Source organism: Oxyura jamaicensis, chromosome 4, assembly GCF_011077185.1.
Source record: "Oxyura jamaicensis isolate SHBP4307 breed ruddy duck chromosome 4, BPBGC_Ojam_1.0, whole genome shotgun sequence".
Classification (NCBI taxonomy): Eukaryota; Metazoa; Chordata; class Aves; order Anseriformes; family Anatidae; genus Oxyura; species Oxyura jamaicensis.
Window position 1 is genome coordinate 8,819,523 of NC_048896.1, and position 23,903 is coordinate 8,843,425.

A 23,903-nucleotide genomic window follows, 5' to 3' on the forward strand; every position below is an offset into this window, starting at 1 on the left:
TCTGAATAGTTTGAAATTTATTTGAAAGGCAGCTTTAAATATATCTCATATGATATAGCATTTGTATTTGTTGTTTCTTTTTGCATTGGTATCAACGTAGTATGCAAGAGCTGTTGCGTTTTTACTTGGTCTTACAAAGGTGGATTTCTGTTCTTATGTCAAGATAAATGTTAAAACTGGTACAATGCCAATAACAAACACAATTTCTGGTCACTCTGGGAGTCCTCTTTCTCTCTCTGAATGTCACAAGACTGGGATTCAGGGGATCAGTGCACTGTTGCCAAATTTTGCTGATTTAAATTGTAACTTTTACCAAAGCAAGCTCCCAAATGTCACTTGCTGCATAATGGGGGAGTACTGGGTATTCCTAAACTGTTAGAGAAACTGTAGATAAAAATGGTGTGTACTTAATCATTTAAAAAAAGGGAGGGGGGGGGAGGGAGGGAGCAACCAAACAACTACAACAAAAAAACAGCAAAACCAAAACAACAACAAAACACAGCACTCCTTGTTTTTATTTGGATAGGAATGAGAGGAAGTTTGAAAATAAATTATTTATGGATTTATTCTGTAGTTTTAGTAACCTTCCACAGAAGAAAACAGCCAAAATCAAAAAAAATGTTGAGCAGCATACAGCTAGAGTAGATAATTTGAGTAAAACAGTGTATCTTTATGGCAACATGTTTTTCTGTTCAGTTGGATGCTCTGTCAGCTGATGCAAGCAGAGGGCCATCAAGCATGATATAGGCGTGTCATTATTTAGTATAGAGCAAAAACCAATGTAAGAATAATAAAATCTGGGAATAATATATTCTGGTTGTCTTTATACTTACCTTTATTCACATGGAGTCAATTGCAGCCACATTAATATTTGAGAATAGAACTGTAATGTTTATATTCTGGTTGATTTTTATAGTGTGGGAGTTTGTTTTTTTAATGTTTAATTAACATGTGCAAGTTCTTGTACCTATAGAATAGCAGTTATAGAAGGGAAATTGTGAAAATCTCTTATGCAGAATAGCATTGAGTTGTGAGCAGCTGCATTTATTGAAGGATACAGATATTAGACCCATTATGTACTGAAAATCAGGTAGGGGAAATAACTGCTTACAGCCACACCTCTGGCACGTGGAATACATAGTTTTAAGTATTGCAATTATTTTAAAATATATTTTATCCTCCCCATTCGATGTGCACTAGTAACAAGGCATCACATGCTACAGAGGTCCTCCTAGGACAAAGGTGGGAAAATGAAATGTAATTTGCCTTCACAGACACATGTAAAATAAATCTTGTGCTCAAAATTAGCAAACGCTTCAAGATGTTAGTGCCAGATCCGCTAATAGAGAACTGTCAAATAGGCCCCATTTTATTCGGCAGTGTGTAGAAGCTGCACACTGCATGCTCTTTCTAGGGTTTACCAGCATCTTCCTTCTAGAACTTCAGGTGCAAGTTAGTGAACGCCCTAATGGAATGTATTTGGGGCAGGTTGTTTTTCTCATTTTTCCAGTACTTCACCACAACTTGTGTTAGCAGCCTCGTGTTGGCACGTTCTGGGTGAGGAGGTACATGCACAGATAGCGGTGCTGTGTTACTTCTGGGTTGTTGAACCTGCTGGAAAGGGAGCTATGTAACATCAACAGAAATGTTGATGCTCTGTAGTGGCAAAGCAAAATGCTTCCATTGTTACTGCCTTGTTGGAATAAATGAATCATGGCCAAGGTCTTTGCCTTGTTTGCAAACCTTATCAAGTATGCTACTTGTTGGAAGAAGCCCGTGTCAGAAGAAAAAGCCTGTTCCAAACAGGGAAGCAAATTGTTTTACATGTGTTTTTTTTTTTTTTTTTTTTCCTAATGATCTTAGCTGATGTGTACATCTTCTGTTTTCTTCTGAGTTTAGAAGAAATCTTTAAAAAGCCCCTTCATGTAATAGCTATCTAATCTGACACTTCTAGAAGGTCTTTCAAGAGCAAATACAGTCAAATTCATGCTAGTTGAATCTGCAGTTCCTTTCCACCCATGTTCATAAGTCTCCCAACATTATCTTAATTTCTTCTCTTTGAAAAATATGTAAAATTTAAAGACAAGATGTCCTTGGAAATTGTTAGACTCTTTCCTTGATGTGATTGTATTCAAACTAACAACAACAACAAAAAAAACTTTGAACCAAGTGAACAAAAATATTGTAGGTCATCAGCTAGCAACTGCTTTGCTGCTGTGTTACATTGTTGTATGCGTTTACTGTACGGCAAAGAATTTGGAAAGCACTTATGGTTGAAATCTACATTGTATTTAAAAAAAATCACATTTGGTTTTATGAGAGAATTCAGTTTCAAAAACGACTAAATTCTTGCATGCTGCAGTATATCCACATTGATTTATTTTCACAGATGTCTGAGTGTTGGATTGCTACGTTAGGAAGTCAAAGCTATTTAGATGTAGCCTTGTTCCTACAGTTTGTTATGTCTGTGTGCATTAAACCTCACTGTTTCAAACCCATGTGCACTGTTGAATGGTGAATTTGTTTTGAATGTTTTCATAGCTGACCTTATGTAACCATGGGTTTGAACAAAGCACATCAGTGCAATCGGAATAATTCGTAAGAAACTGCTCTATACAGGTAATGTATTAAAAGAAGGAGGGGGGAAATAATTTTTGAAAAAGAAACCAAGCATTTTGTGAAGGAAAAAAACAGTATTTTTCAACTGTATTCCCATGTTATCCTTAGAGTGATCTCAGTCAAAACAGTGAAAAAGAAAACGAATTCAAACGTGTTCTTGTTACTTAAAGTAATTTCTGAAACTGGCTTGGAGGCTAATGTTTTTACCTGTGTGTTTAAAATTTGGAAAGCTCTGTATCTGAGATTTGCAGCATTTATTTCAAATTGCTATGGTTATATTTTGAGATTAATAACTAATACCATTGTCTATGGATTAGTGGCTTATGTTTGCTAATTAATATTGTGTATATATGTATTATACCAGTATTCATTCTAATAGGTAGTACATTAGATCACAGAAGTTATGGGAACTAGTAATATTTCTGGAGATGAAATTTATTTACATTTTATAATAATTGCAGGTTAGGGTAGTTAGAATCTCATATGCATATCTCTTTATGTAAATCTAATTTTATATCTCAAGATTAAAGTGGTAGGATAATAATAGTGCTGTAATTCTTTAACAGTTCTATCTAAAATTAGCCCTTTCTACCTGAATTTGGGCAGTAATTGCTTGGAATTAAAAACACATGTACTGACTTCACACTAACAAATGTTAAAATTATGAAGTGGTTGCTGGCAGTAGGAAAATTCTGGATATCATGTCCTAAAGGAATTGTTCTAGTTTTATTTCTAAAAGTAGCTTAAAGCTACTGTTTGAGACTCTACTAGTTATATTTGCTATTATATCCTGTGTGAGCAAGATAATGCAAGCCGTAACAGTGAAATCACTGAACTTTAAAATTGCATTTAGTGTTTCAATCTTTTAGCTTTCCTTGGTGATCTAATGCAATAGTTGATTTTGAGAACTTGATGAGACCCCTCCAAGTATCCTGAAACACTAGAAGCACACATAGAGATTAAATAATGTTCAAGTATCTTAATCTGGGGGAGAGGGTGCAGGATTTATTAGCTGCAAATTATGTTTTTGAATTTACATAGTTTAGACAGGATAACACATTACCTTCTTAGATTAGTTGAATGGGACCAAAAAGGGTTGATTCTGTTGCCTACTAGTTTTCTTGACCTATAGCCTCTATGCTGTCACTTCGCATCCCAGAAGACTGCAGTTTTGATATACAAGAGCACTTAATGGAAACGCGCTTGGTTGTAAGGTTTCTTTGTTCTCATCTTCTTAGATCTCTGGTGGAAGAGGAGGATCCTCATATGAAAGTATCTCTTGGTAGCAGCGATATGGGCGTCTCTGCCCATCTACAGTCTTCAAAGACAGGGACCACAAGATTTTTCACCAGCAATACTCACAGTTCTGTGGTATTACAGGTAATCGAATACTTTTGTGTCAACATTGATATGTACTGAGAATTTTGCATACTGAAAAGAATATCTGTACTCAAAAAAATTTACCATACCTGTAATTCCCGAGTCTCAAAAATGTTAGTGTGCTGTGCTGGCAATGCCCACAAGCAAGCATGGCTTGCAACTTCTTTTCCTCCCAGTTAAAGGTTCACATTTTAACAATAGCTTGTGGAGGGTAAAAGGGGGAGGCCTTTTCCTTGGACAGTATCCCTGCCCACTGTGGATTTCTAAGAGGTAATATGGCTTAAACTATCAAGTAACAGTGGTATCAAAGAAACTAATTTGAATATAATCATTATATGAGTATAATCATATAATGGTAAGACAAACACTTGTACTATCTTCTGTGTGAAAGCAGCCTTAAAGATGTAACGAGGAGAGTTTTTCCTTTTTCATGACCTTAAGATGACAAAGCACTGCCAGGTATGGTGTGATGCCTTATGCTGTGTCTAACAGTGTCCTGGGAATGCTCTTGAGAAGGCTGGCACCTGCAACTTCTGCATAGCAGAAAAGGAGCCTGCACACAAGTTACTGCTGGGAAACTTCTTTTCTCTGCTGAATTGCATTCTACTCCATTTTCTTAGTCTTTATAGGTATATGCTACAAACAGGCTTGTTAAGCAGACTGCAGATTGACATTTAGCTAGGCAAACAAGATAGATATTAACTGCTATTAAATCAATGCATTTCATGTTCTTGCAGTTAGTATATATTGGAGATTTGGAGTTATGCGGCAGATAGCCTGTAAATTTATTAATTTTTGTTAGTCACAAATGAATATCCTTTTTTCTCATGGGACATAATACTTTCTGCCAATAAGTCTAACAGTTTTACTGGTCTATTTCTTCAATTAAGTTAAATCTTCAAAAGTTCTATATTAATAAAAGTTAAAAAAAAAAAAAAACCATATGGCAAAGCTACTATTGATCTTACAAAAGGGAAGAAAACGAGCTTCATGTAATTCGTTTTGCTTTGAAATTGAACTAAAAATATATTCATATATATATAATGGTATTAACCAAACTCTACGAAACTTTTTTCCTAACATTGGATGTTCTGTTGATTAATGTTTTTGCTTGTCTGAAATGTGTGCATGTTATTGAAACGAGGCTAACTTCTATATGAAGGAACATTCTGGCTGGAAGATTGTGTGTGTGTGTGATTATTATCTTAAGCTGCAATTAAAACAACAACAACAACAAAAAAAACAGGTTCCCTAGATGTAGTCTACTTTTGTGTCTGCGTAGTCACAATCTGTCCAGGAACTGGGTAGACCATCATATGGTAGAACATCTTTCTAATGAATAAAAATGTTGTCCACTCTGAAGTTTTAAGAGTTTAAATGTAAAGTCTCTTTATCTGTTCATTTTTGCTGGTACTTTTACACAGCAGACAGAATTGAGCCTACAGCTGGCATAATTCTTGCTACTTTCCAGTGCAGTCTTTCTCAGGAGTGCAGACTTTTCTGTATGGCATAATTCCTTGGAGAACACTCTCTTAATTTTCAATTTGCTGCCAATTTAAACAGATTGCCTAACTTTTGGGACAGTAACGAGTTGTGGGTTTTTGTTTGTTTTGTTTTTTTTTTTTTATTCAGAGAAGCAAGTGATTATTTTGGTTTAGTTTCTGAAGCTTGGACATCTGTGCATAGGTCCCCCATGTCTGTAAATTTTGAAACAAGTTAAATTGTAAATGTTCTCCATGTCCCTTTAGGTTTTGTAGACGTTCTTTGTCATGCAAGTTTGATATAATAATTACAGCCCATTTACTTAAGATCTGTGGCAGTTGAGTGGAATTATGTCATGAGTTATGCTCTTTTGTTGGTATGAAAGGTTGGCAATAAATATCATATGCTGTGTTTAGCTTCTGGTATCTATTGGAGCTAATAACTCATTTCCTCATTTGCACTGTTCTTTTTTGTCATACAAATATTAATGTTCTTTTTTACATACCTTTGTAATATTAAAACATCTTAAAGGCTATATATATTGAATTTTAAATTATAGGAGCTGTTAAATAAGTAAAGTAAATAAGTATGTAGATGAGGAAGAGGAAACACATTTCTACACTGCTCTCAAATCAAATGGATGCTTCGCATTATGCTCTCCCTGCAGGGTTTTGACCAACTGCGAGTGGAAGGTTTGCTTTGTGATGTGACGCTTGTTCCAGGAGATGGTGATGAAGTGTTTCCTGTTCACAGAGCAATGATGGCTTCTGCAAGTGATTACTTCAAGGCTATGTTCACAGGTGGTGTTTTTGTTAAAGTAACGTGTAGAGCTATCTCTAAATTGTCATTTGGCCACCCAAACACAAATTCAGGATTGTGAGCTGTAAGAGTCTGTCTGCTGTTATTTGAATTAAACTTTAAAACTGTATTTTAGTTTTGTACAAATTTATGAAATTATTTCAATCCAGTTGAAATGATCATATAAACTTACCTATGTGTCTTTCTCAGGAGGAATGAAGGAACAGGACTTAATGTGCATTAAGCTACATGGTGTGAACAAAATAGGCCTAAAGAAGATCATTGATTTCATTTATACCGCAAAACTTTCCCTTAACATGGACAATCTTCAGGACACTCTGGAAGCTGCTAGCTTTTTGCAGATTTTACCTGTTTTGGACTTCTGTAAAGTGTTTCTTATCTCTGGGGTAAGACTTAATTCTTGTTTCACATTTACAATGATAAAGACTTGTTTATATTTTTGTCATCAGAACAATGACTATACATAAGTCAAAATTAAGTCTGTCTTGCCATTGTTCGTACTTTGGTTTCACATAATTTTAATTTTGATTTTTTTCTTCTATTATGTTTAGTATAAATTTGATATCAATGTTATCCCACATTAAAATTCTTCTAATCCTCAAGTGTGTTGCAGTAATGGCATAGTGATTATAGATCGGATTCATTACTCGATATCTTAGCTCATGCCCTCACATTCTATATCCTGCCATAAGAAAGGGACTTGCAGAGTTAAAGTGGAAAAAAATGGTAGAGCTGTCTGCTGTTTCCAGAAAATGTATTAACAATCAACCTCTGTGTTTTGTAGAGTGCTCATAATTGTGACTATCACAGAGATCTTTACATCATCATCCTTGTAAACCAGTGAACTTGGTGTCAGCCCTTTAAGTAATTGCTTTAGAGGACGTAGTATACTGTAAAGATGATACAGAAACATTGGTTATATGAGACCGGTAGCTACAAGACTGTTGTTTATTTCTGTATTTTGCTAGAACAAAAAATGGCTTTGAATGCTTACTGGAAAATGTATTTTCACAGTGACTAAATGAAGCACTTTTGTATGTGGAGAACAGCCCCCAGAGCAGCATCCCTTTCCTCATTCGCTATTAATCCTTGTTTAAAAGAAGAATATTTATGGAGCTTGTAGCATGTATGCTTTTATGTGGTTAGAACAAATAAAAAGTTGGCCCTGCAAACTAGTATATTGTAGTTGCAATGCAGTCTATTTACAGTTTAGTTGCAATACAGTTGTAGTTGCAATACAGTCTATTTACAGTTTAGTGTTGCACTAAACTGCACTAAACTATGTTAAAATCTCAGGTCATGAGCCCAGTCTATGGGAAATGCTTTGGTAACAACCTTTTTTTTTTTTTTTTTTTTGCTCTTCCTTCCCTTTCTCTTTAAGTATTCTTGTCCTCTTTTGTTGTGAGTCTGTGCTTTAGAGAAGCTTCATTCAAGTTGAATGTTAGAATACTTCTGCAGTTTTCTCTATAATAAAATATTAAAAAACAAACTTATTTTTGTTTCTGCAAAAGCAGGATAGCTGTTAAAAATTCAGCTTCTGAAGTGGTAACCTGACTTCTCATGTAAGCTTTTTCTAGGGTTCTGCCTCCATGGGCAGGAAAGGAAATGCAAGGAAAAGCCGTGATGTGAAAATATTCCCTTCATTTATCTAGATTTAACCTCTTGTTAAAAGCAGTGGATTTATAATTTATTTAATCTTGTTGTATATGTGAGCTATGGGTAGCATACATTTGATCAGCTTAGTATATTTTTTTTAGGTTTTATTTCTAGATTTGTTTTACAACTTAAATCTTAGATATCAAAGTTTTTGGGGTCTCATTACATGACTGCACTCATTCTACCATTACAGTCAGTGGACCTAGTTGTATGCATTTTGCTCACTCAATTATATTCACTTTATTTTGATAGTTAAAACAGCATAAACTCAAAATATGGGTTCAGTTTTCTGTATCCTATCTTAAACACAGGATAGAGGCATTGCCAATGTAGGATGCTTCCTTTCCAAAGTGAGACAGTCTATCTAGGGTTTATGCTTCTATAAACACCAAGTTGAAGTAAGAGCTTAAGTTCTTTCAAACAAGTGTAAATTTTTCTATATCTATGCTTCGAATACTATCTTAAATGACTTGAAGTTTATTTGAAATGATGTATTGTAGGGCTCCTGACATGTTTCCTGATTTATGTTTGAATACAGGGTTCTGTTTTTCTGATAACTGTGATCTATGTACACTGTAATGTGTGTGTTTAGAGATTAAACATGTCAAAAATATTTGGCCTTTCTTGAAACTGGTATAAATCAGCCTGTGTACAGGAATACCTATTTAATCAGAACCAGAATATTTATAAGGGAGAAAAATAGTGCACAGAAATTAAATGGAGAAATCCACTGTAAAACTAAAGAAAGTACAAAACAAGGTCTTTACTGTTATGCAAGGAAGTTGAGAATGTAACTACCCTAAAACTTTTTTTTTTGAACTAGCTTACTTTAGAATTTGAACACAGGAGTTTCAAAAAGATTGAAAATAAATTTATCTGTTCCTTTTTATATAGCTGAATAAGTAAATTTTATTTCTTCTCTAATTCTGTCCTTCACATTTTTGCAGAAACCAGAGTATCCTCAAATACTGAGGTCTCAGTATTTGGAAGTCTGTCTTGGTTAATTGAGAATGGGAGCAAGATGGTTTCAGTTTTGTGGTACAGTGGGATCTAACTCTGGGGGGTGGTGCTACCAGCTGCTATAGAAATCCACATTTTCTAAAGTAGGAGTTTGATCAACTCTGTTTTCTGAGCTGGTCAAATTTCTACACTTATTTCTGGACTTGTGTATATGGGAGCTCAAAAGACAAATGGGTATTTCAGGGGAACATAAGTTTGTTTAATCTTAAACTCTTTGAAACGCCACATTAAATGCTTCGTAGTCTGACAGTCACTGAAACAAAAGAAAGTTAGATGCCTGAATATTTTGTGATAACGGGCTTGAGATCTTGATGTTCTGTGCAAGATCACCTGAGTTATTCTCCAGGGTGTTTGTACTTGCTATGATTTTGCTCTATATCCAGTTTGGTAGTATTTCATAGTCAACTAAGTTTTTAACAGAGCTTGAAGTGTTTGTTTCAAAATTTCAAAGAATTAATTTAACTGCTTTCTATGGAAAGTTCTTTTGCATTTTTTTTCTGGCTGTAGTAATATAGTTGCGTTCAACGCTTTGAAAAGCTTTTTATTTTCTGAAATTTTTACTTCTGCTTTGTAATAAGTAATTGCAATGAGTAATATGAATGAGTAGCAGCTCTGTACAGTAGTCAATGCTCAAGTTAAATAAGACATCTAAAATTTTTAACTTCTTAGGATGTTGCTTAGGTGTTTGTCCCATATGGCTTTTAGCTGTTTCGCATGAATATCTTCACTAGTTACTGGATTTGTTGTACAAAGTTATATATTTGTCTGATATTTCCATTCCTCCCATTCACTTCAGTAGGATTTCCAGAAGTAGCAGTTCCTTCTGTTTGTTGATGAGCTCCTGATTGACTGACTTCCATACAGAACAGTTTCCACACCTCTCATAAGTACCATAACATAAGTCAAACGTTTTGGAGAATAATTTGTTAATTTGTTTAAACAAAAATATTTTAAATACCATTATAGTAACTTAACCCTGTCTAATTTTGGATATTTAAGTGGAAGGGACTATAGCATTCCCTTCTGTTGAAGGTGTTTTTTGTGTTTTTTTTTTTGCTTAGGACTTCAGAATCTCTAGTGTATATTTTTTGGCAACATAATTTAGTATGATGCGTTGTCTCAGACCACAGTGATATTGATAATAGAACTTTTGGTGAGGAAAGTAAACTTTAAGAAAATATTTAATATGGTACCCTTTTTTGAGGTGAATGGTAGAATTATTTGTTAGTAAGCCAAAAAGGGCATGATTTCATGAGCCTAATGGGTAGTACATGTAATAATATGAGGACAATGGAATCCCATTAGGTTAATTAAAGTGTTACAGGGAAATTCTATGAGAAGTCGAAGGGCACTGGGAACTGCTGATGTGGTGTTCATTTGTCACTAACGATGAGAAATTTGACACATTACTCAAGTGCAGACATTCCAGGAATATATCCAATTGGATAGTTTTACAATATAACTTAATTATACTGATACATCAACTGGATGCAAACACTGGGAGAAGCTTAGAATAAATAGTCTTTTGTGCTGGGCACCTGATAATTGGCATGTGTTCCATAATATATGTAAATAATTCATTGCAACCTGAATTCAAGTACCAATGGTATGTAATCTGTACCTTTTTTGCTTGATCTTTTGATTTCAAGCATGATGTTTCTATATGCAATAATATATTTCTACTTATCTTGACATGGAGAAAATGCTGCATCTCTATAATTGGATACCAGTAGATGTATTCAAAAGTAAGTTTTTAAATGCCATAACTTTATAGCAAGTTTGATACTGTCTCTTAAAAACAGTTGGAAGAGGGACCAAAATGTTTCTTGAGCATCAGAGAGTGTTTTACAAGCATTGCTAGGTGATATGATTATATTTTAGTGTAAACAACGTGGTCTGTTTTCTAATATAAAAATATTTTTTGTGTATGTATGGTGTAGATATTTTATAATGAAGACCTGTCAGTCTGCCACTCCTATAGACAGGGCTTGATTATGTGATTAGTGTTCGTAAAGGTGAAGAATCAGATACGGAGCCTTTGATTTTTAGGAAGGTGATTCAAGACTTGTGAATGAAGTCTTTTGTTGACTGCAGATATTAATTCTAGGAAAAATGAGATCAGTTTCTAGTGAATTATCAAATCTGCTATTCCCATACTCACTAACTTTTGGAATTGCCCATATTAAAGGACAATGTGATCAGACTTAAAGTTATACAGTACTCTGTCATGGCCAGAACACTGTTTGAATGTTTCTGTATTCTTAGGTTGTGGTCAGGTCTCAATCTTACGTGTGTATTTATATATACATATGCATGAAATTATGAAAATAATTGAAAGATGTGGGAGCTTAAATTCTTTTGGCATTAAAAAATAGAAGAATCACAAAAAAAAAGTTGTGGAAATTGTCATCGAGTAGGACTGACATGCTGTTGGCTTGACCTGTAAGGAGACTTTAAAGCACGTGTAAATGAAGCTCGTGCTAGAATATTGAATGCAAAAAACCCTGCAATTCTCAACATGAGTCTGAAAATTGACTTGCTGTGCATATGTACCAGAGAGCCTGCAGAGGTGAAATGACTGGGTTCACTGAAGTCCCACTTAAGTTATGTCCCATCCCTCCCATCTGTCTTTCTCCCCTGGCCTTGGATGCTGAGTGGCCCTAGAAATGTAAGGAGTCTAAGATGTAATAAGGGTAGATGCAGCAGCACTGTAAAAGGTATGGTTACCAACATATGGTCACTCAAGGATTGAATTGGTACAATCCACACTGCTAAAGAATCTCATGTGCTGGGTATTTTTAAGGGAAATCCTAATATGTTCATTATCTTAAATTGCCAGCTTTGTTATTTTTGACTATGCCATGTATGTAATTTTGAACATATTCTCTAAGAGTACCAAAGATGCACAAATGCAATTTTATTTATTTCTAAGGAATAAGTTGTCTGAAGTATATAGCATTGGAGAGGTGGCTGTGTCATTCTCTGTGACAGCATTATCAAATCATAGGCCCAGGAGGGACCTACAAAAATAACCAGGTTGAACCTTCCTTTGGAAAAGAGGTTATGATAATAAAAGTTTTAATAATGTTGGAAAAATCTAATGGAAAGCCCTACCTTTTTCATCATTCTATGTAACCTTGAGCTAATCACCTTTATTTTCCATGTTTCTTTCTTACAAAGACATTTGTGGAATATTTCAAAGTCAGAGTACTTTATATTTGCTATGTATCATCATTGTGTGATGTATCTGACATAATATATGCCATCTGCTTGTTACTTGTCTCATTTCTTTGTTCAAAATAAGGAGTATCTTGGCTCTCCCCTTGTGGTCATGAATATATACATCACATTGAATATTTATTTGCTCATATGAAAACCACCTTGAGCATGTCAAATGTTGAAAATGTTGCTGATTCTATAGTATTCATTAAATTCTACGTTATCATTTAGAAACCAAATTAAGAAAGTGTTTTGATCCATCTTTCCATTTACTTAATAGGTTTCATTGGAAAACTGTGTTGAGGTTGGGCGAATTGCCAACACATACAATCTCACAGAAGTGGATAAATATGTTAATAATTTCATCCTGAAGAACTTCCCTGCATTATTAAGCACTGGTGAATTTGTGAAACTTCCCTTTGAACGTCTTGCCTTTGTGCTTTCAAGTAATAGCCTTAAGCACTGCACTGAACTTGAACTCTTCAAGGCGGCTTGTCGCTGGCTGCGGTATGAGGAGCCTCGGATGGAGTATGCTGCAAAGCTAATGAAGAACATCAGATTTCCCTTGATGACGCCCCAGGATCTTATTAACTATGTTCAAACAGTGGACTTCATGAGAACTGACAATACCTGTGTAAACTTGCTTTTGGAAGCCAGCAATTACCAAATGATGCCATACATGCAACCAGTTATGCAGTCAGAGAGAACTGCCATTCGATCAGACAGTACTCACTTGGTAACGTTGGGGGGAGTGCTGAGGCAGCAACTGGTTGTGAGCAAGGAACTACGGATGTATGATGAAAAGGCCCACGAATGGAAATCACTAGCTCCCATGGATGCACCAAGGTACCAGCATGGCATTGCTGTGATTGGAAACTTTCTTTATGTAGTTGGTGGCCAGAGCAATTATGACACAAAAGGAAAGACAGCAGTTGACACGGTCTTCAGATTTGATCCTCGCTATAACAAGTGGATGCAAGTCGCATCTTTAAATGAGAAGCGTACCTTCTTCCACCTAAGTGCCCTCAAAGGACATTTGTATGCAGTTGGTGGTCGAAATGCAGCGGGTGAGCTAGGTAAGCATTTGTCTTGAAGCATGACTTCTTGCCTCTCTTCTTAGGCCTTGAAATGCTGTGCTGCCCTTTGAATGGGTGGAGAGAAAACCAACTGAATTTGTTGCCATTCAGCTTCTTTCTGGAAATCTTGAAAATGCTTAGAGAAATTTGTCTGGATACCATTAGCAATTCATTTTAGAAGGGATTCCACAAAAAAATCTAAGTACATATCTTATGTACCAATGCAAAATATCCAGTCTCTTCAACTTTGTCATCAGTGTGTCTACACGTATAACTATGAATATATATTTGTGTGTATATACACAGCCATGCTGTAACAAATATATATATATATATATATTTATATATGTATATATATATATATATATGTATATATATATATATATAATTAATCTGAGAAACCAAAACCACTCTTCTCTCTCTTAGGGAGAGATACCCTTTTAAGTGAAAGACAGGAAGTTTGCATTTTGTAAGATGCAAACTTTTTGGAACAGTCATTTTTAAATTTTAGTTACCTGAAGGTGAGCTAATGAGATTTAGATGTCCTGACATTCTGTGATTTTTTAACTACTAAAAATACTGTATTTTGCTTATGATCTTATGAGGTAATTTACCATTAATATAAAAGACTTGATGCCTCCTTTTTTTTCCCCCCTCCTCTCCTTGCCAAATGATTATTCATTTTATTCACCCCTGCCTCCACCACTACCCCACACAATAATCAGAGAAATAAAGATGGTTGGAAACAAAGAAAAGAGACGTGGTATTTTTTAATTTAAGAAAACTGTGTAGAGGATGGTCCATGTTGGTCCATGTGTTTTCCGAAGTTGATAGTGTTTGCACCCGAATCAACCAAATCAACTGTAAATTCGTCCAAGTCCATTGAAATTGAAACAGGATTGTGTGTGGCATTTTAGCATGCTAAAATATCTAGTACAGATGTAACATTTCATTATTTTGTTTGCTGCTTTCATCCCAATACTCAGCTGTGTCTCGTCATTTCTTTGTGGTGGTTTCTCTTGCTGCAAAGATTTGCTTTTTACAAATACAGTGCAACTGAGGAACGTTTACTTGAAACAATACTAAACCTAATTTGTGTGGTAGCAGCTTAATTTTTTAATTAATGCATCTCAGCTTTTCAGATAAACCCTCTTTCATGATCATATTGCAAAATTTCTTAAGAAATATGCTGTATTCTGCTAGTACTACACAGAGCTGGGCTAGTTTTGTTTGCCATTTAAAATCTTACTGTCTGATGAAATTAGACATTAAAAAATGTTTCCGATTTCAGAAAACATTGGAAACTGTTTGGCAAAAAAATCATTTTCTTTAGCCATTTTCTGATGTAAATACAGAGGTTTTCATAGGTTTTCTTGCATGTCACCTTGTATACCTGAAAATAATTCTAAAAAGTTGAAACTAATATGTATTTATTGTTATCTTGACAGTCAGAAAACCTGACCTTTGTTGAGCTATTTTCTACTGATGTGAATTAATAGCAGATGATCCGAGTAACCTTCTGTATTGTACCAATTAAGTAGAATAGGGTTATAAGAATGCCCATGAAAAAGTAGCTCGGTTGTTACCAAGCCAATGCAACCTGCGTATAAAGCAGGCTTTAAGTGCAGTGTTTTTCTTAGATCAAGCAATATCATTCTGCTGACCTCAACTCTCCTGCAACTTTAATTAAAATACAAAATTTATCACCTAAGATTCTTCTGTAAAGATATTAAAATGCTGCAGCAATTTCCACATAGGCCTGGAAAATCTCATTGGATCGCTCAGTGGGAAGAGTACTCTATGAATGTTAACTGTTGTAGCTGTCTCATGCTTTGATTTGGGTCTTGGTTCTTTTCTTCTTAATTGTGAGGCAAGTCACTTTTCATTTTCATGTTTCTTTCATAAGCCTTGACAGCTGAAAGATGAAATCCAGCTTTAACTTCCCATTTTCTTCAGATGAGGAAAACTCCAAGCTTTTCATACCAGAGAAGGTCAGGTGTGTTGGACAGGTATTAAAGAACTTGCCCTTGAGTTCAAAATAATTTAAATCTATTGTAAGAGAGGAAAAAATTACAAAAACCTGAATTCAATTTTTACAGAAGACGAGCTCTTATGGAAAATGGTCAAAGGCTTAAAGTTACTAAAATTATTTTCATTTTTTTTTTAATCTCCTGGTGAAGTACTGGAATAAAAATTATTTTTTTGAGGTTCTTTATCAAGTATTCCCAAAACAGTTTTCAAATGTTTAATCTTCTGAGAAATTCATAAATATCGCTTTCTAAACTCAGTATGTGCTTTAGCAGTAATAAACTGCTCCTGTTTAACAGTGCATGACAGTTCAAGAAAAATTGGGTTCATTGGTAAGGATGAGTAAACTGACAGTATGTTGTGTGTGCGGAAAAGTATGGGAAATGTATCTGAAATATTCCAAATTCTGGAATTATAATTCAGACTTCCAAGTATGCACCAGTCCTAGGATGATTTTGCGTATTTCTGGTTAGTTCTTTTTTTTTTTAAATGTCACAGCAGGCACCTGCCAAAGGTTTTCCTAGAAGGCAGAAATAACAGCACTCCAAGACCAGCTTGGAGAAACCAGGTGTGCATTAAAAAAAAAAAGACTTATTGGAAAAGGAGACAAAGGAAAAAACACATCTGGTTCACAGAGATATTCAAGAAGCAGTGTCATAGACAATTTCCAGTTGTGCAGAGCACAGGATACTGTTTTCCCATCTTAAAAAAAGTAAATTTTTATTATCCTTTCTCAAGGAGCTTAGTCATGGTGCCTGATGCTGGCAGAAGCTGTGCCTTTCATTATTAGGAAACTTATGCAGTTAGGTACTTTACTGATGTTTCAGGCTCTGCTGTTGTTTTACTTGTTATACTTCACTTTACTCCTTACTTGAGATTTTCTATGTAGGATTTTCCTAAGCACTTTTGAGTATGTTGGGCTGTCATTGGTACCACCTTCATGGCTGCAGTAAAGGCAGATGACTCATAGCTTAGGGAAGAACAGCTATGTGCTCTCTTGACTCCTGGTCCAACAACTGGAAATGCACTTAGTTTCCAGGTGCCCTCTATCGTAGAATGATAAAAATGGCTTGAGTTAGAAAACTTTAAAGATCATCTGGTTCCAAATGCCCTGCAATGGGCAGGGATGCCACCCAGTAGATCAGGGCCCAAGGCCTCCATGATGATGATGATGATGAACTCTCAAATCAAGCAATTCTTTGATTGTGTTTAAAAGAAAGCAAAAGACAAAAACAACCCACTTGTTCATATTCTAAATGTTTAAGTGACTGCTCACTATGCTAGGGGCAGTATTACTCAGGGCTTTATTTAATTTAACCAAGTAAGCTTTGAGTTCTTTAGAAGCATGTTGTGTTGTAGAAAATACAATAAAATGAAAATCCTAAGTTTCTGGATATCACACGCAGTTGCTAAGTGCTGCTGTAATAAACCTCAAGATGCATTAGAAACTACTGACAGAGAAATGGGAAATATCTATATACTCCTCAAATAGCATCACAGATGGCACTATAAAGTGAGTGCAGACTGAGCATCCCTTGGGACTGCCAAAGCTTTGTGTCCTTTTGAGATTGCTTAATTCTACTAAAATGTGGCCTGTCTTTCCTTTATTATTGGTAACAAACAGAAGTTCCCCTGTTAAAACAGGTAAAAACTGATCTGAATAATTCATGCTTTTGAGGAACTAATTAATCAGTCTCATCCTATGTAAAATATATACTTCGGTTCAATAAAATAGTTTTTTTGAGTGCTTTGTCAACTGTACTCAGTCTAAGGATGATATACAGAACATTCTGATGTCTGTTAAAATGATGGGCACCTTTAAGTAATAACTAGAATTTTAAATATTTTCTTCTTTCACTGTAGTGGGAGATCTTGATAAAGGGGAGAAATGGAATGGCCTAGCAGGGAAACAGGGAAACAACTATGTACATGACCCAAAAAGAACGGTAGGGTTTTTTCAGCTCAGAAGTAATTAGCTTTATTTAAGAGCACACTAAATACAAGATTTGAGTTGGATGGTTTGTCTGAAATACTGTCAAGCAGTTCTTTATCTGTACTGGTGATGGTCAAGAGAATTTTGAAGCCTCAGCAGTAGAGAGGGACACAGTAGCATCTTTTCTCAAACAGCTGATGCCTTTACAACATGGTGATACAGTGATGCCAGTAAAGTAGTATATACCAAATTCTGCATGTATTGTCTTCTCTTGCTAAAGTGATCTTTTGGCTAAGGATTCTCTCAAATGGAGTCCATAGTGCAGAGCAAGATCAGCAGTTGTCTAGTGTTGAATGTCATGTTACATTGCTATTTTCTGGTTACCGATGGCTTTGTGATTTTTATACATATTCTGCTCTTCCTGTCTTTATATTGTATTTGAAATTGAAGTTCCCCACCTCAGCACAGAACGTAAGTAGCATGGGAAAGAGGGTGCTTTTGTTTTTGTGAAAGCAAACCGAATGATGATTTTGGTGCACCGTGGCAGCTAACAGCAGGTTGGAAGGGTCTGCTGTCAGGGTAGAACTGGGACAGCTATAATTACTTGCACGTCAGATCTGTTTTTCTCTGTTCTTGAAATTACTGCACATCTTTGTTTTTCTGATTGCTAAATGGAGCAGAGTAGAAAGGACCTTTCAATTTTAGAAAATATTGGAATAGGTGAATACACTTACACAAGAAAGAACATGGATACATTTGAGGATTGCACAAATACTGCATGTGGTGCCAGGATCCCAGAACCCAGAAATACAACTCAAATCTAAATGTAGGTGTAATTTGTGGATTCATATCTCAGTGTATACATGTCTTAATTGGTTAAGGTTCCGTCTCCTGCATTCACTGGCACTATGACAGTATATATCCTGGATGGATATAAAAATTCTGAAGGACGTCAAATGGGAAAAATGCCAAGCTTTTTAAGGAGAGATTTTGGATTTTAAAGTCAGGCTTGATTTTTATGTTTTAACTTTTCTTTGCAGAAGAAAGCTTGAATGCCTTTTCTTACCCTTTCCTTATGCAGGCTTTTATTTATCTGTATGTGTAATGCAAAAGGCAGCCTGAGACTCATTTCCAATAACTGAGTTAAGACATTGCAATAATAAAAGGGCTAGATTGTAGGAAAAGTGCTCAGTGAAGGAGTGATCTCTTAGAGGAAACATGGAAACTTCCCCATTCTGGGCAGGTCTTTTAAATCAATTTTGTCATGTCAGCAGTAGTGTATAGAGACATTTTACTCCAGTTGCTTTAAACCAGGCTTTTTTCCGCATCGTATAAATTTATATTTCAGTTCCTGGGGGGGGGGGGGGGGTGAAAAAATCCACTGTGCTGTAACAGTTTAGCAGTTTTCTTGTGAAGTGTCTTTTTTTTAAACCTTACATTGTGCTGAACCCATTGTAACTCATTTCTGCTTTTAAAATGTCAAGATTCTGTTTCTGTTTTTTCTATCTGTTGATGTGAAATCCTAGGCTGTAAGTCAGCATTCCATAAAGCTGGCTCAAATTTTCTACACTTAATTGAATAAAAGCTTGTTCTAGACCAAGTAAAATGCCAGTTTCAAAGACAGATTACATTTTGTATGCATAGTCCATAAATATCTCTCTTCAGAGATAAAGCATTATATAACATGCATTAGAATCTGATTCTTAATTATTTTAAATGAGATTTAATATGTCTAAGATAACACAATTACTGGTAATTGCTTTGTGCATCATAAGGTCACTGTATCTTTTCAGGATCTCTGGTCATGTTATACTATTCAAGCTGTCAGTCTCTATAGCTTGCTTGGATCCATTATTTAATATTTTTCTGTCCTTATTGTGCATGCATTTTCCTGGAACCCTAAATCTCTTCCATCCCACTTCCAAGAGAGGATTCCTTCTTTGAAACTGTCTTTTGCAAGGATGTCTGGGTTCTGGGTTTCTTTTTAACTTTATGATCATTTTTACCCTTCACAGTTTCTGATTTGATAAATCTTTTGATCATTCTGATGTTCCAGTTCACAAAGAATATTGCACAAATAGAGTTGTGTGTCAACACAGGTTCTGAATTCATAGAGTCATAAAATAATCCCAAGTTTGTGAGGACCCACACGGATCATGGAATGCAACTCCTGGTTCCACATAGGATCACCCAAAAAACAAGCCCTGTGTCTGAGAGCAGAGTGTTTTCCAAATGCATCATGAACTCTAGGCTTGGTGCCCTGACCACTGCCCTGGGGAGCCTATTTCAGTTTCCAACCACCCTCTTGGTGAAGAACCTTTTCCTGACCAGGAAAATATCCAGCCTGACCCTCCCCTGTCACAGCTTCAGTGGTGTTTCCAGTGTTTCATCTTGTATTTTTTTTAAATATATATATATATATATTTATTTTTTTATTTTTTTTGTATTTTTTGTAAACTTTGAATTAGTGGTCTGCATATGTTTTGCTGTATGTTGCTGTACACATACTTAACAAAACATTGCTAAGACAATACATTTTTTTAGTCAACAGTTGCTTCCCCATTTTGAGGGCATAATACCATGTCAATGTGGAAATGTTAAGAACATCTAGCCTGATCTTCTGCATGAGTGAAACGTTGCTGAAGAAATGGGTCTGAGAAGAAGGGTTTGAGAAGAAAGTTCTGGCTGCCAGATCTATTGAGTCTCTTTGAGACGGGTTTAAAGTTTATTCTCAGTCTCTCTACAGCAGACATCAGAGGCAGTTGTACAAAAAGAAGGGGTAGAAAAGCTGAATGCATCCATCTTTAACACCATTTTCTCTGGTGTCCCATGGCTGTACCTCTCGTAGGGTTCATGAGTTGGCCAGGTTATCTGCCAAGTAAGAATGGGAATGAGATGAGTGGAAGGCAAGAAAGCAAGATTTTTATTCATTTCTGGTCCTCTGGGACAAAGCTTGGGGCTTTTTCTGTATTGCCTCTATACATAATATTCAGTAATTCCTTTGACACTTTCTCAGCTAAACAATGTTTCCCATTGATACTTCCTCTGTTCATGAATATATTAATGCCACTGCTACTATATTGAAAGCCAAATTCCTGCACTAGATTCAACATTTCTATATTCTCATTTGTTTTAAACAGCCACTGTGGAATGCTATAATCCCAGAATGAACGAATGGAGCTATGTTGCAAAAATGAATGAACCCCACTATGGTCATGCTGGAACCGTGTATGGAGGTTTAATGTATATTTCAGGTAAATAATTAATCATGTCATTTCTATCAAACAATTGCCTAACTTTTTTCTATTTCATGGGAGACGATAAGAATTAGTCTCTGGACACAGTATGTTTGCTGTGATGTAAGTAGTGACACAACTTCATATGGAGCCAGTCAAGTAACAAATACACTGAGGAGTCTGAAAAATATATATATATATATTAGGTTATGCATTACATAATGAATAACAGCTTTTAATTGCAAAGCAGTTATTCACTTTAGCTGTCAGAATACATTTTTTGTAGCAACAGCACATACACTAATGTGGCAGTAGCCATTCAACACATCCGTGTTGATGCATTTTGGAAAGCATTGGATATTTTAATCCTTTGAAGAAAGACATCTGCCTTTGCTAAGGCAGGTAACACAAAGGGATAAGGCGTGATGTTAATCACAGTTTACAAATGATGACTGTATTTGCATTAGCCTTTCACTGTAGTATTCTTAGTCTTAAGTGTTACCCAGGTTATAGCTTCATTGTTTTTTACCTAAACTGGGGAAGTAGGAAGACTGGTATCTGCTCATCTTCTGAAGATTCAGTCTGTCAGTGGTCTCTACTAGCTCTGTTCCAACTTTACTTTTCTACCAGTGATGGGAAAGATCAGACCCTGCACCTATGATTTCGGCTTGTTGTTCTAAATACTTTAGGGTTAGCATCTGCTGTCATCCACAAGTATTATCTTCTCTGTGACTGTAGAGAAGGTGAAAGGAGGACATAACCCTGTGTATGTTCTACTGCAGTTTTAAGGAATATCCACTAGTATCCAAGCCAAAATTCTGTGCAGGAGGTGGGCAAGACTGTTCAGCTGTAGGCAACTGGTGGGGAGATACAGTGGAGCTGGCTGATTCTCATGATATTTTGAGTTGGGGAGTGGGGAGGCCTTGTGCCAGTAGAAAAGGAAGAATTTGTTTCCAAATTTACCATAAAGTACAGCTGCTTGCTTGTATTTCTATGCCTAAATTGATCGAGCTAGCTTGTAATCACTGTCTTGCTATTTGTACTCTTTTTCTTCCCCTGCTCTGCTTGTTTTACTGCAGGCAGCACGTGGATATGCTCCCTACTGTGGCTGTTCATATAGATGCTGTATACTTGCCACAGATTTTTCTTTTCCTCTACATCTCCCCTCAGTTATCCCCATGAGTCAAGACACTTAGGGGATGAAAATGTAAAAATCAGTCCTTTGTTGTTTCTTTATCTAGTTTTTCTTCAGAAAGCTCTGTGGTAAGGGCCACTTAAATTGTAGTAACATTGAATCAAAAATGGAAAGAAGTGGATTCCTGTTTTCATGATGAAACAACCAGCAAAGCAAACAAATGTTTAAAAAAAAATGTTTTGCCAGAATGAAGCATGGGTAACAATTTTTTGTTCTTTTAATCTACCAGTAGCATTTTATATCATGAAGCACTGTATAAGACATGTCTCCTTTCTTTATTCAAATTTAAAGGAACAAGGTACATTAAAAATGTAATTTGAAATGGAGTATGTCTCTGATGCTAATCTAAGGCAATGTGAAGAAGTTCTAAGGAAGACAGAATTAATCCACTGAAGTATAGGCTTTTGCTGCTTATTGGCTATTAGTGTAAGCACTGTTCTAATATGTCTTATTTCTTTAGGTGGAATTACACATGATACTTTCCAAAAGGAACTTATGTGTTTTGACCCTGACACAGACAAATGGACTCAGAAAGCTCCCATGACAACCGTCAGAGGTCTGCATTGCATGTGTACTGTAGGAGACAAGCTTTATGTTATTGGTGGAAATCACTTTAGAGGAACAAGTGATTATGATGATGTCCTAAGCTGTGAATATTATTCACCAACTCTAGACCAGTGGACTCCAATTGCTGCCATGTTACGTGGGCAAAGTGATGTTGGGGTGGCTGTCTTTGAAAATAAAATCTATGTTGTTGGAGGATATTCTTGGAATAACCGTTGTATGGTGGAAATAGTTCAGAAATATGATCCAGAAAAAGATGAGTGGCATAAAGTATTTGACCTTCCAGAATCACTTGGTGGCATTCGAGCCTGCACTCTTACTGTTTTCCCACCAGAGGACAATACAGGGTCACCGTCTAGAGAATCTCCTCTTTCAGCACCTTAGAAACATCCCTTGACTTACGATGTTGTAGTAACACCTTTGCACTGCATCATGGAGTCTATTATTTTTCTTCAGTAGTTTCTGTTAGGCTTAGCCTACAGCATTTGGTACAATTACTGGAAAAAAAGACTTTGACATTATTTGTGCTGTTTGTCTGGCCTAGAATGTTTGTCAAGTGGTTAACAAAAAAATGTACTCACACGAGCCAAATGTTTAACAAATGGAAAGATATTGTCTGTAAAATGTATGAATTAGGTACGTTATTAATGTTGTGTATTGGGTGTGAGGTACCTTACAACTTAATTTGGAAGCCCAGTGAGTCACATTTGAAGACTTTGTATTGAACTCATTCTTTCACTAAATTTCATAATTAAAATCCATTTTTCTTTCATTTTTAACTGCAGATTACAAAGGGAGGTAGACGACATCAATGTTAGCTATGACAGAAGGTTGCCAAGGGGCCTGAGCTACCTCCCTCTTTTCACAGAGTATTTTTGACATATCTGTTTACCAACCTGACGTTGTGGGTTTGTTCAGAGCATACAAAGTTTCTTAGGCAGAGGGGAGAAATAATTAATTTTAAAATATTAGTACTATACAGGAATTGGACCTTGTAGAGGCTGAGAGTTTTTTATAACATGATGATGAGTGTTTTTCCTGAGTCAGATGAGTGATGCTTCAAACACAAGATTTAAAATATTTGGGTATTTTTAATTCATGTTTTTTCAGGAATTGGCTTCTGCCAATGGGAGCTTCCTACATGGGAGCACATAACTATATCAAATGGGAATTCAGTGCAGTTGTATATTCTGTTGTACACCTGTACTGAATATAGTTAGATAAGGGCTAGAAACATTAACTTAAGCCACTGAATTTGACCGAAATTTTCCATCAGTTTAAATTTAATCTTTTTCTCCTTTGCTGTTGAGATAACTTGCATAATGTGTCCTCTGTATAGTCTCAGTTAATAAGGTTATTTAGCACAAAGTGCAGCTTCAGCAGGAGAGCTGCTTTTGCTCGGTGAACTTGGACTACCACATTTTACCTTCTTTTGTTCAATAAAACTTTTAACTGCAGTTATTCAGTCTAAGCTACCTCATTAATGTATTTGGTTTTCTTTCTCTGCCTCACTGTATCCAGGAAACGCGTTACGTATATCTGTGTGGGTAGATTAATTTGCTAGGAAACCAATGCAGAAACGATCGTGAATGGGTATTGTTGACCTACTTTCAAGAAACTATTTTGGCCTGATGTGTCCATTTTATTGTTAAGGACTAGAGAAAAACAAAACAAAA

The 23,903-nt window shown here is 35.8% G+C and overlaps 1 protein-coding gene and 1 long non-coding RNA gene across 6 annotated transcripts in view; both read left to right on the top strand.

Moving 5' to 3' along the window:
- Positions 1-23,688, top strand: part of KLHL13 (kelch like family member 13) — a 76,065-nt gene extending 52,377 nt beyond the window's left edge. For all 5 annotated transcript variants that reach the window (XM_035323836.1, XM_035323837.1, XM_035323835.1 and 2 more), the window contains 6 exons: positions 3,858-3,999; positions 6,149-6,281; positions 6,490-6,686; positions 12,476-13,271; positions 20,373-20,486; positions 22,124-23,688. In XM_035323836.1, the coding sequence (XP_035179727.1) occupies positions 3,858-3,999; positions 6,149-6,281; positions 6,490-6,686; positions 12,476-13,271; positions 20,373-20,486; positions 22,124-22,611 (1,870 nt within the window). In that variant the 3' untranslated portion in view covers positions 22,612-23,688. The remainder of the gene's footprint in view (positions 1-3,857; positions 4,000-6,148; positions 6,282-6,489; positions 6,687-12,475; positions 13,272-20,372; positions 20,487-22,123) is intronic.
- On the top strand, positions 460-2,748 carry LOC118165647. The gene is made up of 2 exons (XR_004750156.1): positions 460-1,452; positions 1,489-2,748. It is a non-coding gene; the product is annotated as an uncharacterized LOC118165647 (long non-coding RNA).
- Positions 23,689-23,903: the final 215 nt, after the last annotated feature.